This window comes from Ilyonectria robusta, assembly GCF_021365365.1.
Source record: "Ilyonectria robusta strain PMI_751 chromosome Unknown BGZ61scaffold_16, whole genome shotgun sequence".
Classification (NCBI taxonomy): domain Eukaryota; kingdom Fungi; phylum Ascomycota; class Sordariomycetes; order Hypocreales; family Nectriaceae; genus Ilyonectria; species Ilyonectria robusta.
In genome coordinates, this window is record NW_025764450.1 from 641,223 (window position 1) to 656,776 (window position 15,554).

At 50.1% G+C, this 15,554-nt stretch overlaps 8 protein-coding genes across 8 annotated transcripts; 2 read left to right on the forward strand and 6 right to left on the reverse strand.

Moving 5' to 3' along the window:
* Positions 1-67: 67 nt before the first annotated feature.
* Positions 68-1,298, reverse strand: BGZ61DRAFT_357952 (acyl transferase/acyl hydrolase/lysophospholipase; the record flags this gene model as incomplete). The annotated part of the gene is made up of 3 exons (XM_046240925.1): positions 68-827; positions 881-1,105; positions 1,159-1,298. Coding segments are annotated over 3 exons (1,125 nt in total), but the record flags the coding sequence as incomplete, so codon positions are not given.
* Positions 1,299-1,721: 423 nt separating this feature from the next.
* BGZ61DRAFT_456149 (pyridoxamine 5'-phosphate oxidase) lies at positions 1,722-2,980 on the reverse strand. The gene is made up of 2 exons (XM_046246466.1): positions 2,925-2,980; positions 1,722-2,813 (listed from the first exon to the last, which is right to left on the reverse strand). The coding sequence occupies exon 2, from the start codon at positions 2,779-2,781 to the stop codon at positions 2,110-2,112; it is 672 nt and encodes a 223-aa protein (XP_046101561.1). The 5' UTR covers positions 2,782-2,813; positions 2,925-2,980; the 3' UTR covers positions 1,722-2,109.
* Positions 2,981-3,218: 238 nt separating this feature from the next.
* BGZ61DRAFT_456151 (ankyrin repeat-containing domain protein) lies at positions 3,219-4,109 on the reverse strand. The gene has a single exon (XM_046246467.1). It carries the CDS (start codon positions 4,076-4,078, stop codon positions 3,290-3,292), a length of 789 nt encoding a protein of 262 aa, XP_046101562.1. The 5' UTR covers positions 4,079-4,109; the 3' UTR covers positions 3,219-3,289.
* Positions 4,110-4,159: 50 nt separating this feature from the next.
* BGZ61DRAFT_456152 (uncharacterized protein) lies at positions 4,160-6,059 on the reverse strand. Its single transcript, XM_046246468.1, has one exon. It carries the CDS (start codon positions 5,990-5,992, stop codon positions 4,352-4,354), a length of 1,641 nt encoding a protein of 546 aa, XP_046101563.1. The 5' UTR covers positions 5,993-6,059; the 3' UTR covers positions 4,160-4,351.
* A 402-nt stretch (positions 6,060-6,461) lies between these two features.
* BGZ61DRAFT_357739 (uncharacterized protein) lies at positions 6,462-7,886 on the reverse strand (the record flags this gene model as incomplete). Its single annotated transcript, XM_046240905.1, has 1 exon — positions 6,462-7,886. One exon carries the CDS (start codon positions 7,884-7,886, stop codon positions 6,462-6,464), a length of 1,425 nt encoding a protein of 474 aa, XP_046101564.1.
* A 640-nt stretch (positions 7,887-8,526) lies between these two features.
* Positions 8,527-10,080, reverse strand: BGZ61DRAFT_315218 (general substrate transporter; the record flags this gene model as incomplete). Its single annotated transcript, XM_046238861.1, has 3 exons — positions 8,527-9,486; positions 9,541-9,842; positions 9,930-10,080. Coding segments are annotated over 3 exons (1,413 nt in total), but the record flags the coding sequence as incomplete, so codon positions are not given.
* Positions 10,081-10,641: 561 nt separating this feature from the next.
* BGZ61DRAFT_395075 (glycoside hydrolase superfamily) lies at positions 10,642-12,714 on the forward strand. The gene is made up of 11 exons (XM_046242912.1): positions 10,642-10,742; positions 10,791-10,996; positions 11,070-11,122; positions 11,172-11,369; positions 11,435-11,502; positions 11,559-11,655; positions 11,709-11,808; positions 11,859-11,955; positions 12,006-12,163; positions 12,216-12,459; positions 12,512-12,714. The coding sequence occupies exons 1-11, from the start codon at positions 10,666-10,668 to the stop codon at positions 12,651-12,653; spliced, it is 1,440 nt and encodes a 479-aa protein (XP_046101566.1). The 5' UTR covers positions 10,642-10,665; the 3' UTR covers positions 12,654-12,714.
* A 377-nt stretch (positions 12,715-13,091) lies between these two features.
* On the forward strand, positions 13,092-15,015 carry BGZ61DRAFT_456155 (uncharacterized protein). Its single transcript, XM_046246469.1, has 2 exons — positions 13,092-14,641; positions 14,697-15,015. The coding sequence occupies exons 1-2, from the start codon at positions 13,161-13,163 to the stop codon at positions 14,893-14,895; spliced, it is 1,680 nt and encodes a 559-aa protein (XP_046101567.1). The 5' UTR covers positions 13,092-13,160; the 3' UTR covers positions 14,896-15,015.
* The last annotated feature ends 539 nt before the right edge of the window (positions 15,016-15,554 follow it).

A 15,554-nucleotide genomic window follows, 5' to 3' on the forward strand; every position in this document is an offset into this window, starting at 1 on the left:
AGGAGGAGGCACAACTAGGAGTGGATCAGCCTTCGGAATCATTCTTAATATTTGCATTCTTCAAAAGTTACATACTTGTCATTGAAAGTGTTTCGATATTGAGGTGGAAGTCGGGATAAGGCCCTGTAGGAAGCTTCCAAGGCAACATCTGAGGTCGTCCTTCGGAGCTACCCATCTCGACCGAGTGAGAAGTAGAAACCTGGACCAAGGCAGTAGAGTCATCTTGGCCAGGAACTGCCTTAGATGCCAACAATGACGTGACCACTGCATCAATGTGGGAGGATATTGTATCCTGTTGCATATATCCTGTCGTGTACGTGCGGACATCGCCGAGATTTTCCCACTCCTCCAGCTTGATACCGGACAGACCACGATCAACGTTGAACCGAAAGTAGGTACCTTTGATCTCTCGGAATCGCTTTTGAACCTTTTCTGCTGTCGTGTCAGATTCTGTGGCCATTTTGGTGAGTGCGGATATCAACTTCGTAGGGCTTGTTTTCGGAGACGCGGGGAATTGAATGGCGCGAGCAAGGCCGGTTCCTATGCTAACGACGCAGGCAACCTTTCTTCCAGGAAAGATTCGGCTCGCCTCTTCAAGCACCTGTTCGATAGGATTGTTGTACCCTAATCCGCCATCCACGAACGTCTCCTGCTCCCCTTCATCCCCGATCGCGATAGAGTCGAAGTATGTAGGCGCTGCAGAAGTCGCCCGGCTTGCCTCCCAAACTGTGCAATCAAACGTCGGATTGTTGCGGACATTATACGTTCGGAATAGTCTGGGACCGGATCGAGCTCGAACGTCCTGTTGTGGCACAGCGCAGACGAAGCTAAGAATAGCGACATTAGTGGAAGTTCGTCGAGAAAGTCGAGGAGTACGTACGCTTTGCAGGCGGGTCTTGAAGGATCAATCATTCTCTCCTCCCCAGAGCTACCCACTGATTGTTCTCGAAGAAGTTGCTTCACCGCTTCTTCCAACCTTTGACCATCGAATTTGTTCTTTTTAACGTATCTCGGAACAGAGAAGACGTCCTTTGCAATTCGGACATATGCTTTCCTGGCCTCAGGAACCGACAGGCGTAGCCGTCCCAGTAATAGGGCGATCAGGCTGCAATAGCGCACGAGTCAGCCATGGAAAGAGGTACGTCGGCAAGGTCTTACCCTCCTGTAGATGTCCCGCCGATAAGATCGAAGAAGTCAACCGGTAGAGGGTCGTCGGCCATGTTCAAATCGTGCTTGACGCGCCGCATGATCTCTTCGAGGATTATAAGCTCGGAGAGCCCGCGGATGCCCCCGCCATCTGCCTAATGTGAGCGACACCAGCTAATGACCAAGTTTGTTGTAGAAGTTTACCTAGGGCGAGTAGACATAGGGGTCTATCGCTCATTTCGCTGTGTCTCTTGTGTGCCACGGATCTTGCTGAACTCGAGTCCTGTCAACGAGGTGGAGGATTGCGAGATCGAGAGAGGGACGGAGATATGAAAGAGAAAGAAACAGCGGGGAATCCAAGTTGTTTAGTAAGAGTAAGACACTCCTTGGCGACCCACCGAAAGAGTGCTCATTGGGACTTGAAATAGATGTGCTGGCTTCAGCCGCACGAGGCTGGCGGCTATATGCACCAGTGAATGGTCACGAACGGCCGTCAGATTATGTCAGATAAGCCAGGACATGCAGCCACGAGAGAAAACAACGAGGGAACCCCGCATTAAAAGTGATATACCATTCTCAGGTTTTACGAAGCAGGGCGAGTGTTTTGCTGCCAGCACTGGTGCTAACACTATACTGCTATCTTCACGTAACGCATCCCTTCATAAATCCAATATGAGCGTTTGAGAAGCTTACAGTGAACTATATCATCCACCCAGAGAACTTGATAGGTTCAGGATCTGAACGGAGGTATGAGGAACGTGCATGATGATGTGTGGGTTGAGGGATGCCATTTGACTGTTATTTAGTTTTGGAGCAAATTTGAGTGCGATGCTGATATAACCGGGCCTTGAAAGCAACCGAGATAACAACTAGCACCCAGTTTTAAATCGGTGCAGTGTAACTGAGATTAGGTTCTCTACAACAGTTCAGGCGTGACCCATACGAACTCGGTGAGTTCTAGGTCTACGGCCACAGGCTCTGCTTTTCCCAGTTTTGTCCATCAGCCGCTCGCACATATTGTAGCCTCTCGTGGAGCCGATCTTTCTTTCCCTGCCAAAACTCCACAACATCAGGCGCAACCGCATAGACCTTCCAACCTGGCATGTGATGATCTGGGGACTTTTCCAGAGTCGCCTGTGCATCAGCAAGGCTCTTGGCAAGTTCAGCTGGTCCGTTAAGCACCTGGCTTTGCTTCGAAGCCATGGCGCTGATCTTGGATCCTGCCGGGCGGGCGGTGAAATCTTGAATGCAATCTGCTTCAGGCAATTGCACGGCTTTTCCCCGGAGGCGAACTTGGCGAGCAAGCTGAGGCCAGTAGAAAGTGAGTGCGACGTGTTGATTCTTTTCAATCTGCTGTCCCTTGGGACTGCCGGCTTTGATTGCGAAATGCCAACCGCGATGGTCAATGTTCTTGAGAATCAGAACGCGGGCATCTGGGCAACCATTCTCGTCAACAGTGGAAAGAGTCATTGCGTGAGGCTCCGTGACACCTTCAGAAATGGCGTTATCCAACCAGACTTCGAACGCCTCTTGCGGAGTGTCGGGGAGAGCGTCCAGGTGTGCATCCTGGGATGAACCTTGCAGCACAGCAAGATTGCGGAGCTTAGTCCTGAGTGAATCGGAAGTATTCCCCATGTTGTAGATACGTAAAGTTGGTTTGATTGGCCCTGGACGCACGTTAGTTGGCGTTGTCCTTGGAACGAAGGATCGCAAGCCGAGTTGCAGCGCAGGAGAGTGTAAGTGAATTAAGACAAAAATGTCATGCATTCTACACGTACAATCAGGAGAGGGAACCTAAGTAACAAATTTGACTTGTTGCTACTGTGATTTTAGCTGCCTAGAAAACTGAGGAGTTTGATGGTTTGGCCGCGCCCTTTTGTAACAGACGACGACCGCCGATCGGCACGAAAACGAAAGTGAGTCACACGAATGACCTCATTCAACAGCACCAGGACCCGGCATAGGCTTCATCTAGATCTTCAACAAGTAGCACAGTAGGATCTAAATGAGTCACTATGGAGGATCAATTATATTTGACCGGTCCAGATTGTGTATACCGAGGTCTCGCACGATGGGTCACCTGCTTACAGTTTTACCATAGATTGGTGATTTTCTGTTGTTCTTCCCTCATCCAACATTTAAGTTACATGAAACTGTTCAATAGATCTTGTACTGCTATCCGGTCTTCGCCCTCATTCTCTGCCTCCTTTGCCACTTGAGTTGCCGTCTTGCCATTCTCATCTCTAGCATTGGGATCAACGCCATGTTCGAGCAAAATCTTCACCACCCCGACGTATCCTCGCTTGGCCGCTAGATGAAGCGCAAAGCCAGCCTTCAAGGGGTAAGGATCATTTGCGTGATCAGATCCTCTGGTAAGGAGATGCTGGGTCATGATTTCATTGTTTCGGGTCGCGGCAGCCGCAAGTGCGCCCGACTGTTCAAGTTTCGCACCATGCTTCAGTAGCAAATCAACAACCTCGGTGTTTGTTTTGTAGAACGCTGCTACCATTGCAAGTGGGGTTATCATCATGCAGCCAGGATCCTGATTAGGATCAGCCCCGGCCTCGAGCAGAAACTTGAGGAAGTCAAGAGGCTTCTGGGCCATACAGGCTACTACAAGAGGAGTGCCACGTCTGTCAAACTGCATGTTGATGATTGAAGGATCTCGGGAGAGTAGCATCGAAAAGAGTGATGTTGAGTCCGCATATATTGCCGCACGGACTGCCTCTTCCTCGATTGAATGAGGCGGGTGATTGCAGAGCATGAACTCGACGACGGACACCCGATTATTCCAGGCTGCAGCCGCAAGTACGCGTTGGATGGCCTCTTCAGTGAGGGACTCTCCAGTCGCAATACACTGCTGGATCTGTTCGAGGTCGCCCTCAGAAGCGGCCTCGATAAGGCGGTCGTGTGTTTCTGGTTCTGGGTTCATAATAAAATTGTGTTGATGTTTATTGGAGAAGTTTGATGAAATGTGTCAAAGCGAGAAGGATTCAGAATTGCTCCTGTACAGCCTCAGTGCAGCCTGAATCAGCTGACGTATGGACCAGGCCTAGTTGCGCCCATCACTGCCTAAAACCCACTCAAGATCATCGCTACAGGTTTCATATCATTTTTTTTAACGATCATTGTCGCATTTTCCCATAAAGTTGTTATGCTCACAAATCGGGTTCTAGACCAACAAATCAACCATACATAAATTGAATCAGGACTCTGAGATCTCTCCATCAAGGCCCAGCCCCTCAACCATCTGCTCCAGAATACGTCCAAGAAATCTCTCCATATATCGCGTATCATGCCAGTTCGAACCGAAGGATGCAACAACAGTGGACTTTCCCTCCCACGTACCCAGGAATAGGCCTACACCAGGTCCGATGGACTCTGCGGCAACCCAGGCGTCAGAGACTAGCAGCGCGCCGTGCTTTGGGGCAATGACAGAATCAATGTTCCCGATGGAAGAAAGTGAAACTGATGAGAAAGACGGCGCCGCATTATCGTCTTGTTTAGGCGAATTGGGTTCTAGTTCAGCCTGAGATGAGGTCTCTTTCGCAGCGCTCTTCGACGAAGGTGTAATCGACGCCCACACCGAAGGACTCACAGCGATAAGGTCTGAAAGTGAGGCAGACTCCGAACCCCGAGCAGAGGCGAAGAAGTCTCGGACTTGGTCGGTCACTGTCGCGAACTCCTTCATCCTCGTCTCTCTCTCTTGCTCCGCACCAGAGGTAGGCACGACGACATCAACGGAGATACCCTCGACCGAGAGCATATGATATACAGCTGCAGCATATGCTCCGGTATTAAATGGCGGGCTGCATGCATTGCGCAAGTTGATGAGTGCTTGGTTGAAGTATCGCATCGGCATCGCTTGGTCACTTCGGGGCTGCAGATCTCGCAACGCAAGAATAAGGGCAGCTGAAAAGGCATGAGTGACGCTCACGCCACGAGCCTTGCACTCTGAGAGCACTTGCGCACTCAGGCTATTGGAGAGTGACAGAGGCAGGTATTGTCGCTTCCCAGCTGTACCTTTCTCAGCGCTATGCGGTAATCCAAGTAGAGGCATGTTTGTTTGGAGTGAGGCGTTCCTGTTCTTGATCGCATCAAAGTAGCGAAGCTGCTCTGCCGTTGGGGTCTGTGGCAAAGAAGCCGCAGTGCGCAGGGGAGGTGAGAGATTCCTGGCTTCATTGCCGAATACGGGCATCATGTAGGCATCTTCCAGTTCGTATGCTTTTGCAGCGTAAGCCAAGAGCTGCTGCAAAAGATGGAGGATGCCGATACCGTCGGTGATTTCATGAGGACAGCGCAAGAGGAGGGTGCGTTTTAGGTGACGATTGCTTTCGATGTCGGTGGTCGAGGGTCTCAAGATAAAAAGTGTAGATCGTTGGAATAAAATAGGGTCGTCATTGAGCCACTCGATGCCCGTCATGTCGGATTCAATCGTGACGAGAGTCGACGCCAGCCTTTGTTGCTGCTCGCCAACAGTATCTCGGTCGGGGCTCGGCAAGGGTGAATAGAACCTCGTCCACTTGTCGGTTTCCTTGTCGTAGTCGGTCCAGGATGCAAGCGAAGGGTGCTCGTAGCGTAGAGTAATCCAGGCCTTTCGTATGGCAGATTCGATCCGATCGTTGGCCTCTTCGTTGGTGACACCATCAACAACAGAGGCTTGGATATTCACGCACGCCGTGACTGGGAAGCAGCCAGCGCCTGCGTCTCTGGTGAGCTTGGCAACAGACGAGTAAAATAGTTCGACTTCGTCAATATCCCGCTCCCACAATCCAGAGGTGGTATACTTCCACTGGAACCGGTCATCCACGCCTTCATTGCCTCGAGGGATTGTCATCTTCGTCATTTTCGCCAAAATGTGTGGTGTTGGAGAGAGAATCGTGGTGTCTACGAATCCCTGGCAGATGTAATAGGAAGGTCGCCACGCCAAGCTCAAAAGTGCGCCAACTTGGTTCCCCGCCAGTCGAGTCAGCATTATTTATAACAGTCCCGATTTGGAAAGTATCCCCCGAAAGTACCACCATGTAACTGTGCCTCAGCCCACAAGATGATCTTGGACCGAGATCCTGAAGTTTCGTGTGACGATTGTTTTTATCCAAAATCGCGTGGCATAGGATAAGCGGGATGGGTTTGTCTTTTAATTCGGTAAGGTCACGACATCACAGGAAGCAATGGACATTTACAAGTCTTGACACATTTGGCAGCATATTAACAGTGACAAATCTATGCCCCTGTTGTTTGTAACTGCTGAATGGCTTTGATCAATCCATGCTATTACTGAGTAACCCTAACGAAAGAAACATCCCATCCCCTCATTAATTGTGAATTCCAAGCTGGCAATCGTCCTTAACATGGCCCTCACGAAAGCATGCCCCGCACCACGCTTCATCCGGTGAGTGGGCATACGGACAATCTTTCCCACGGTGACTGATGTCTCGTGTGCACATTCTCGTTTTCCAATACTTGAAGTTCAAGTTTGGCCACTTCTGAAACATGTCCTTTTCCTCGTTGGTATGTCTGGAGCCACAGTCGCCTCTCTTCTGGCAGCGGATGCCGTAGGAACATCGCTGCGTTTTGAGTATGTCGCGGCGATTGCGTCTCTCCTGGTTGGATCGAGACACTGCTTCCCAGCCACCGCTGTCGTCAGGGTCGTGGGAGATTTGGATGTCTTCATTTTCCTTGTGTCCACCTTGTAGTTTCGCAGTCTCCCAAGGTCTAGGCTCGGGATCCGCGGTGCTGGGAAGCTCCGCTTTGCGTCCGGCAGGCTCGTTCACTTTTTCAGCTGTGGCAGAGGTAGCATATTCGCCAGGGCCATCTACCAAGGGCTCATATATGTTCCCAGTTTCGAAAATAGCCGTGCTGATGTTTTGGAAACGAGCTGCGTATTCAGGCCATGCCAACACCGTCAAACTTTCCTTGAACAGCCCTCTTGTCTGCAATATTATTGCCTCCATGTTTGGCACTCTCGGAAACTCCACGAAAAGCTCCGTTCCCGTTTGGGGTTGACTGGCGTAGAACAAGCGACCCAACTGCATAAGCTGCCCTTTGACGGATGAATACAGGTTATTCTGGTCCGGGTCAGCAAACTCGCAGAGCACAAGTGTTTGGCTAGGCTTGGGCCATTTAGCCTGTCGCGTGGAGCTGCAACTAGTGAAGGAGATCTGGTCGAATATCTCATCAACGTAGTATATCGACATCAGGTCGCTGGTGGAATTCATTTTGATCAACTCCTTGGAGAGCGCCGACTTCAAGGCCCAGAGCTCCACTCGAATGCCACTCTCCAGTACTTTCGAGACCGGCGGGCATATATCACGGTCTCCGGTGATGACGACAAACGTCGTGTCGGCTTTTTCCTGCTTGAACTGCGGGTCGTACTGGGCTCTGATTGTGAGTTCGGTGGCTTTGTAGCTCAGATCCGTTGCGATGGAGTTGTCCACCTCCTTCTCTTTCCCGTGGGCGCGGTCGTGGACCTTGACGTCGAACTTGTGTTTCTCAGCCGCTTTCCACACCAAGTCATTCGGCGGTGGGCGCGATCCGTAGAGAATCGAAGGGCCGAGGCTACGGCGTTTGCAGATCGTGTCGACTAGTTTGCCAAGGTTTATTCTGAGGCGCGGGTCGCGGTCGCTATCTGCGAGTTTGGGGATGCGACTATTGCCCGAGGCGGCCAATTTTTGCGCCTCGATCCAAAGGTTGGAGTCATCGACGAAGAAGAGGCAGGTTTCGGTTGGTTCGTCACTCATTATGGTGGTGTCTGTCGAGTAAGTCTAGCAGCTTGTTAGATTAGAGTAGTGAACGGGAGTAAAGATTAACCACGAGGCGAGGATGAGCAGGAGAGAGTTTGATAACACGTCCGAAGGGCTGGCATACCTAGTAGAGGATGTGAGAAACTGCTGTCCTGAGCTTTGAGGAAGCTCAACGTCTCATGACCTAATTAAGGAAACGTTGCTCTAACAAGGACGTGAATTAGATTGGTTACGGCTAGCAAACACGGAGAATAATCACACCGAAATGACTTCACCCAGTTGTGCTACCAGAACCACTTAAATTCGAAACCTGTGCAACATTTCAATTCGGTTCAGCTGACAGTGCGTTTAGAGATAGTCTCGCGATGGCTGACGTATTTTGAGGCTTCACAATGTCTCAAAGATCATTGGACTTTGGGGCCATGACAGCTGCTGGCCGCTACTTCAGCTACAGCTGTCGCATCGGGGCACATGATTATTCAACTTGCCCATTGTATTAACTATCCACTTGAAAGATATTCTAAATAAATCAAGCCTTGATCACATCTCCTTTCTCGCTCTTGTAACTGTCTGCCGGGGCGTCCCCGACATCTTGACCAATGACAACATCAACCTTCCCCTTGAGATCATTGGTAGGGTCGTCAAACAAAGCCCCAAGCTCTTCCAGCGTGTATCCTTTTGTCTCCGGGAATGTAAGATAGATAATGATGGTGCCCAGTACCAGAACTCCAAGATAGAAAATGAAGTAATAGTAGCCAATGCGGTCCAGGGCGATCGGGTTGACGTACTGGTTCACCGTCAGAGCCGCCTGACTCACCACGATCTGCAGCGCGAGACCGCGATTTCGGATGCTGTATGGCAAAATCTCGGGTGTGTAGCAGTAAAGCAGCGGGTTGCAAGCCAGGTTGAACGCAGCGTTGTACAGAAAGAGAAATACGACCGTCGTGTACGCTGCGGCCTGAGAGCCACGATTGGCGTACATGGCGCTTGAGATGGTCAGGGGCACGTTGGCGCAGATCATGCCGATGAAACTGGCAAGCCATAGTGGCCGTCGTCCAACCTTGTCGGCCAGCAAAGCACCAACGACGGCGCAGATGAGATTCCAGATAGCCATGCCGCCGTTGATACCAGTCTGCTGGGTTGTGCCGGTGATGCCGATGCTGTTGAGAATGGGCGAAAAGTAATACGAGATGACACCCTGGCCATTCCACAGCGTGAGGACAGCGACTGAGATGACAATACCGAAGCGTTTCCGGTTGGCCTTGATGGCAAATACATTGCTCCAAGCTGCAATATGAGCCTCTCGCTCCTCAATGAGGGCTTGGCTAATCTCTTCCATCTCGACCTTGACAATATCGGCGTTATGGTCGCCGTTAGCGTGATACGTCACCAAGATTTCCTTTGCTTCGTCATAGCGACCCTTTGAGCAGAGCCATCGAGGCGACTCTGGCATGAAGGTCACAGCAGTCATGACAAATAGCGGAAAGCAAGTCTGTACGATGGATGGGATTCTCCAGGACCAGTTGTTGTCGAGGTGTCCGGTACCGAATGAAAGCCACGAGGCAATGATGGATCCCACATACCACAGGACATTGAACTGGTGCGAAATATGTTAGCAATCCGCAGTTATATCTGAATGCTTCATCCTCACCATTGATGCCATCTTGCCGCGAAGGCGAGGATGGCTAAGCTCGTTCAGCAGGCTGGGGCCCGCGCAGGTCGTGAAGCTGATTCCAAAGCCCAAGATAAAACGGCCACCGATGAACACATTTCGGTTCGGGGCGGCTGATTGCAAGGCAGAACCAATGATGCATAGCAGGGATCCAAACTGAATAGTTGGGCGACGTCCAAACTTATCAGCGGGGTAGGCCACAACCAATGCTCCTGCGAAGCCTCCAACAAAGACGAGGGCAGTGATGAGACCAAGAATTCCAGGGGTTGGGTTGCCCATAGCTGAGAACAAGTTAATAAGTTGCTCATGAGATTGTGTGGTGCACATGGGCATGGCACCAGAGTTAGTTGTTCGGGCCAATGTCTCACCTTTCTGCCAAGGATCCATGGCCTGGAAAGTACCAACAATGACTTCGTCATATCCAACAGTCATTTGGGAGACAAGCATCCACGATTGCCAGAAAACCAGCTTTCGGAGACCCCCATCTCGCCACCACGGTCCATCGGGGTTGGCGATGGTAGCGGCGGCCGCAGCCATGCTCCCATTGGGGAGACCCATGATGAACAATGTAATAATCTTCTGAGAGATGGATGGGAGTAAGGCTGAAGCTCAAGAGGCACTGGAGGTCTGGATCTGGTGATCTAAACGTCAAAGCAGGAAGTTCCATGCCAATATATACAACATTTGGAAATGACTAGTGCTATCTGCTTATCAAGTCCGTTGGTTGGCTGGAACAATGAGATGTGGATATGACTCGTCTCATCGGCCGAGTCACGGCCGACTTTCGCTCAGTGTGGGGAAACTTCCCATCACATAGCTCGACTATGAACCAATGCAGGCAAGCTCAAGCAATGAGATAACACTCTGGGGCGCGCTAGACCTCGCGTGAGATCACGACTTGTCGGGAATTTTCCCCTCGGTTTACACATCTTTGGGATTGCACAATCCATATTATTGAGGGGATGTACACGCGGAACCCCCACCTGGTGTTCTTGGATCGCTTGGGGGTGGAGTTGCACCGGTTTCTATAAAGATGGCTGCTCCCCCGGAGTCAGGCCACGGACTGTACGCCCGTTGTAACTGGAATAGCAGTCCTCAGATATCATGACTATTTCCAAAACACTTCCTTCTCGCCCCGAGTACGCCGGCGTCTTGCCAGCGGACTTTCTCCATGGTTACGCGTACGTAAACCCGACACTGGCTTGCATCGTTGCTAACAATCGAACTAGGTCAGCAGCGTACCAAGTTGAGGGTGCTACCTCCAAGGGTGGTCGCGGACCGTCTAATTGGGATGAGATGTTGAAAGACTACCCGGACAATGGCGATGATGCCTGTCGCTCTTACGACCTCTGGAAAGACGACGTACAGCTTCTCAAACAGTTCGGTGCCAAATCTTACCGGTTTTCGGTTTCATGGCCGCGCATCAAACCACTCGGTAAGTCAATGACTCCCTGGTTGAAGAAGGCACGGAACTTCAATTTAGTTATAGCCATACTAACCTGTACAAGGCACCAAGGACTCACCCGTCAATGAGGAAGGTGTTGCGTATTATAACAACCTGGTATGCATTTGCTTCTCTAGCCTGTGGATGACGACACTGACTTTGTTAGATTGACGGTTTATTAGCAGTCGGAGTCGAGCCGACCATCACGTTACATCACTATGACACCCCCCTAGCCTTGGACGAACGGGACCGAGGTTTCGCTGCTGTTGATGCAACAGAGCTGATTGAGGACTTCGTTGCGTACGCGAAAGTGTGTTTCGAGAGGTTTGGTGACAGGGTCAAGAGGTGGTTGACAATTAACGAGGTGAGTTGAGACCATTTCGGTTAATCCCTTGTGCCATGAAGGACATATAGCTGAAGAATGGGTAGCCTTGGATCTTTTGCTCTCTGGGAGCTGAAGGTATCGTCAAAGATTATACCCGGGCCGACTTTTTCAGGCAAGTATTTGGATCACAGCTATACAAATATGGAAAATCTAACCGTGCGAGTACAGAGTTGGCCACAACACCTTGCTTGTTCATGGGCACACTGCGCATCTGTACCGTAAAGAATTCCAAAAGGTGCAGGGCGGACAGATTGGCATTGCACTGGTAAGAACGCCAAGGTCCGTTCATCAAATACTATATCTAATTTCCCACCACAGAACTACGACTGGGCGGAGCCAGTTAATAATTCCCCCGAGGCGATAGAAGCTGCCATGATTTCGGAAGAACGGTCCCTTGGCTGGTTTGCAATGCCCATTTGTAAGTTTGTTTCTTCACCTGACCAAAAGCGCACGTACTAAACCTCGTAGTCAAGGGAATACCAACGAAGTCGTGGGATCACTACGGTGATGCATTCCCACGCCTTACGGCGGATGAATTGAGCTTGTTAAAAGGCTCGGCAGATTTGTAACCATGCCCCATTCCCGCCTCTGCAGTCTCTTCTAATCAGTTCACAGTTTCTCCATAAATCACTACGGCACAATGTACACTACTGGTAAACAGCTGGCACCAAATACTGCCACAGATTTCCGAGAGTTGGATGATATCCAGAAAACAGTCTACAGAGATGGCGTTTTAATTGGCAGACGGGGAGAGAATGGCCATCCACACACTGGTAATTATTACCAGAATCCACCTTGCAAGGCCTCGATGTTAACGCTGGGTAGTCCCATGGGGTTTCGGAAAGCTCCTTGTTCACTGCTGGGAGGTCTATGCCAAAGACCTGAACATCCCCGTCATTGTGTACGAAAATGGCTACGCTGTGGAACACGAAGCATCAGCGCCATTGAATGAGATTGTCGACGATAAATACCGCCAAGAGTTTTACGACCAGTACATTCAGGCAATGTGCGACGCGGTCAAGAATCACGGCGTTTGGGTGAGTGGCTACCACTGCTGGAGCTTGCTTGAGTAAGTCAAAAATATTCTTCCAGAAAATACAGTGACTGATATGATGGCGTAGCAACCTTGAATGGAACAATGGATACACTCCTCGCTTTGGAGTAACGTATATCGATCGTGAGAATGGTTTCAAAAGAGTTCCGAAAGATTCTTCGAAGACGGTTGCGGCTATTTGGAAGCACGTCGTGCGCAAGCAAATGTAGGGCCATTTTATTGTAGATATACAGCAAGCTCTGGATGGATGCAACATGTAGTTAAAGGAGCAATTGATCATTGATGAACTTTCGGGTTTGGGTTTGGCTTAAAGACCCCTAAGAAGTGCTCAATGTTGCCCTGAAAAGTCATAAATGAGCAGTGTACCTAGAGAGAGGTTTTGGCGAGTACTAAGTCATCCTGCTCCAATCTCGAAGTTGATGCGACCCCTAAATTTCAGCAGCTTAAACGAAGCACAAGAGTCGCAAAAATGCTTATAGAATAAATTAAATCGTATTTTACATCATTGTTGGGTGTGGAAGCCATTGCTGTTGAAGACGGCCGGCTCCGAAGGCGACTACCCTAGACTAAAAAAGGCACGACCCAATATTCTCGCCACTAGATTTTGGGGTGTCCCCTCTTGAACTCACTTTTGACACGACCTCGCTCTCAGCTACGAATTCTTCCAGGACAATCGCTCCAAGGTGATGTAAGTTTCACCTTCAATTCGTATCATCATGTCGTCACCAATTCGCTCCACACAACGTGCTCCGAGAGCCTGCGCCGCTTGCTACAAGGCGAAGGTGAAATGCGACAAGACGATACCCTGCAGTCGATGTGTTGGCCGCGGAATCGCCCAAGACTGTCGGCGGGAAGTTGTTCGTGTTCAAGGTCAGATTCATGGCGCGATAGCGACTTCTCCAAAGCTCAGCTGGGATGACTTGCTCCATGAAAACCACCGCTTGCGTGCAATCATCACGAGTCTTCCGAACCAAGATCGAGAGGCTCAGCCAGACACAGAGGCTCCTCTATTAAATCCATTCGGCGCCGAGGGCGAAGATTTTGAGACGCAGCTTTTTACAGCTGTTGACCACTCCTCTACGCCGAGAACTGTGTCAAGCACGGCAGCTATTGTGATGCCCTCTAGGGAGAGCAGCGATAAAATCCTGGCGCATGCATTCGAGTGGACGTTTTGGCATCACTTTAGTTTACTCGTCCCGGAATTCAAAGCCGAACACGATACATTTTGGGACAGCTATTCCGAGACTCAATCACTAGAAGCAGCACAGCCTCTCTGGTTGGCTATTTACTTTAGTGTCTTGGCCTCCGAGTTGCTGTTTCTGAGCGACGACGACTTGATCAGTTTCGACCTTCCAAACATGGAATATGCCAGTCTGTTGAAGAACTGGTACGACTCGGCCCTCTACTTTCTCGACAAAGCCGATTTCGTGCAGAACCTAGATATCCGCTCTATCCAGGCCATCTCTATCCTTGGCCTCGTTTTCCCAAGCGTGGGGGACTCACAGCGCCACCGCGCTTTGTGGTCTCTTGCGGTACGGCACGCCCAGGATCTGAAGTTGGGAACCGACAGCGCTCATCAGGACGAGTCGTATGTTGAGCAGCAAAAACGGAGACGGCTCTGGTGGACACTTGTCATCTGCGAGTGGTTGCCCGTCCCGCACCGGAGTCCATGCATTAATGACAATGATTTTGACTGCGAGATTCCAGATGAGATCGATGATGCCGAAATTTGCGATGTCGCCATTCTCGGCGGTAAATCAAGGCTACCAAAGAGCAAGCCGCGGCCAGTCCAATACCACATCGCCATGATCAAGCTGGCAAAGATATACTACCAGATCAGATTCCGGCTTCGCATCCGCAGGTGGCAAGCCGCTGAGATCGCAGAGTTCGTATTCACAGCGGACGAGCAGTTGGCCCTATTGATATCCAATCTGCCGTCCCACCTTCAATTTGACGAGAAGCAGTCGGAAGTGTCGATCGGGAGGGATTGTCGACTTCCTTGGATTCCTTGGCAGCGGAACAGCATCACAAAAGCCCTTTTGTATTACCGCATGGTCATCGGCCGACTGCTTCAGGCACATTGGCTAGATGGGTCCATCAGCGGCACTAGGACCCGGGCTATATGTATCTCTTCAGCCCAAGGATTGGTCAATACCACGCGAGGAGAAAGCGTGGACCCTTCAAAGATGCGACCTTGGTACGTAATTGGTCTTCTATATTTACTACATATCTCTAATATTTCTCTACCGCAGGGCCGTTGCAGTGACTATCTATGCCGCTGTCATCACACTCATACTCGAGTCGTCCATCAGCAACACAGACTACGACACCGAAGTACAGCACGGGCTGGATTTTCTTCGATTGATAGAGCCTCACAACTCCATTTCAATGCATAGCATACGAATCATCGAAGGTCTGCTCCACAATAGCGCGGTGAGCTCTGGGAAGTAGGGGTGGTTAGTGGGAGGATTGGCAAGAAGTTCATGTGCCATCGTCATCGAAGGAGAAATGAATCTATGTTAAGTTTAATTTGTAGAATGTGTAAACCCTTGTTTATATTAATATTACAACCCTAGCTTATCAGATCAGCCGTGGCGCCCTTCTCCATTCTGCCAGTGGCATAGATCCTGCATCAAGAGGTTAGGGTGCCCTAGTGCACACGTACTCAGAGGGTGGACTAGAAGCTCGACGGTGAAAAAAGAAAACACCAACAATAGTATCAATAATATACTCTATGTACGCAACTATCAGCGCCTCCCGTTGGAGTGCGAATTCTGGCTTTGGTATGACTACCTAGTTAGAGTGACAAAAGACAATATAAGTAGCTAAGATAGGCAACAAGGACAATCAGCACTCTCAAACCCATCGGATCAAAAGATTCATTCAAATACTACAAGCTCGGGCCAAAATGCTAATACTTGAGCAAGGCAATAAGGCTTCCAATACACCTCACCGTATTCAAAATCTCCACGCCAAGCTCCAAGATTGACTGATTGGGGTTGAACCAATAGTCCAAATACAAGACGGAGCTTCCTGTTGAAGGCAGCCTGTCTTACAAAATAACTCTATCCATAATACAAACAAAGTCTCTGCCCTTATTTTATCACCAA

Excerpts from the sequence above, each read along its gene's own strand:
- BGZ61DRAFT_456149 (XM_046246466.1), bottom strand. The coding sequence starts at position 2,781 with ATGGGGAATACTTCCGATTCACTCAGGACTAAGCTCCGCAATCTTGCT.
- BGZ61DRAFT_456151 (XM_046246467.1), bottom strand. The coding sequence starts at position 4,078 with ATGAACCCAGAACCAGAAACACACGACCGCCTTATCGAGGCCGCTTCT.
- BGZ61DRAFT_456152 (XM_046246468.1), bottom strand. The coding sequence starts at position 5,992 with ATGACGAAGATGACAATCCCTCGAGGCAATGAAGGCGTGGATGACCGG.
- BGZ61DRAFT_395075 (XM_046242912.1), top strand. The coding sequence starts at position 10,666 with ATGACTATTTCCAAAACACTTCCTTCTCGCCCCGAGTACGCCGGCGTC. Across the intron at positions 11,503-11,558 it reads ACCCGGGCCGACTTTTTCAG|AGTTGGCCACAACACCTTGC; the intron begins GCAAGTATTTGG and ends GTGCGAGTACAG. Across the intron at positions 11,809-11,858 it reads CTGGTTTGCAATGCCCATTT|TCAAGGGAATACCAACGAAG; the intron begins GTAAGTTTGTTT and ends TAAACCTCGTAG.
- BGZ61DRAFT_456155 (XM_046246469.1), top strand. The coding sequence starts at position 13,161 with ATGTCGTCACCAATTCGCTCCACACAACGTGCTCCGAGAGCCTGCGCC. Across the intron at positions 14,642-14,696 it reads CCTTCAAAGATGCGACCTTG|GGCCGTTGCAGTGACTATCT; the intron begins GTACGTAATTGG and ends TCTCTACCGCAG.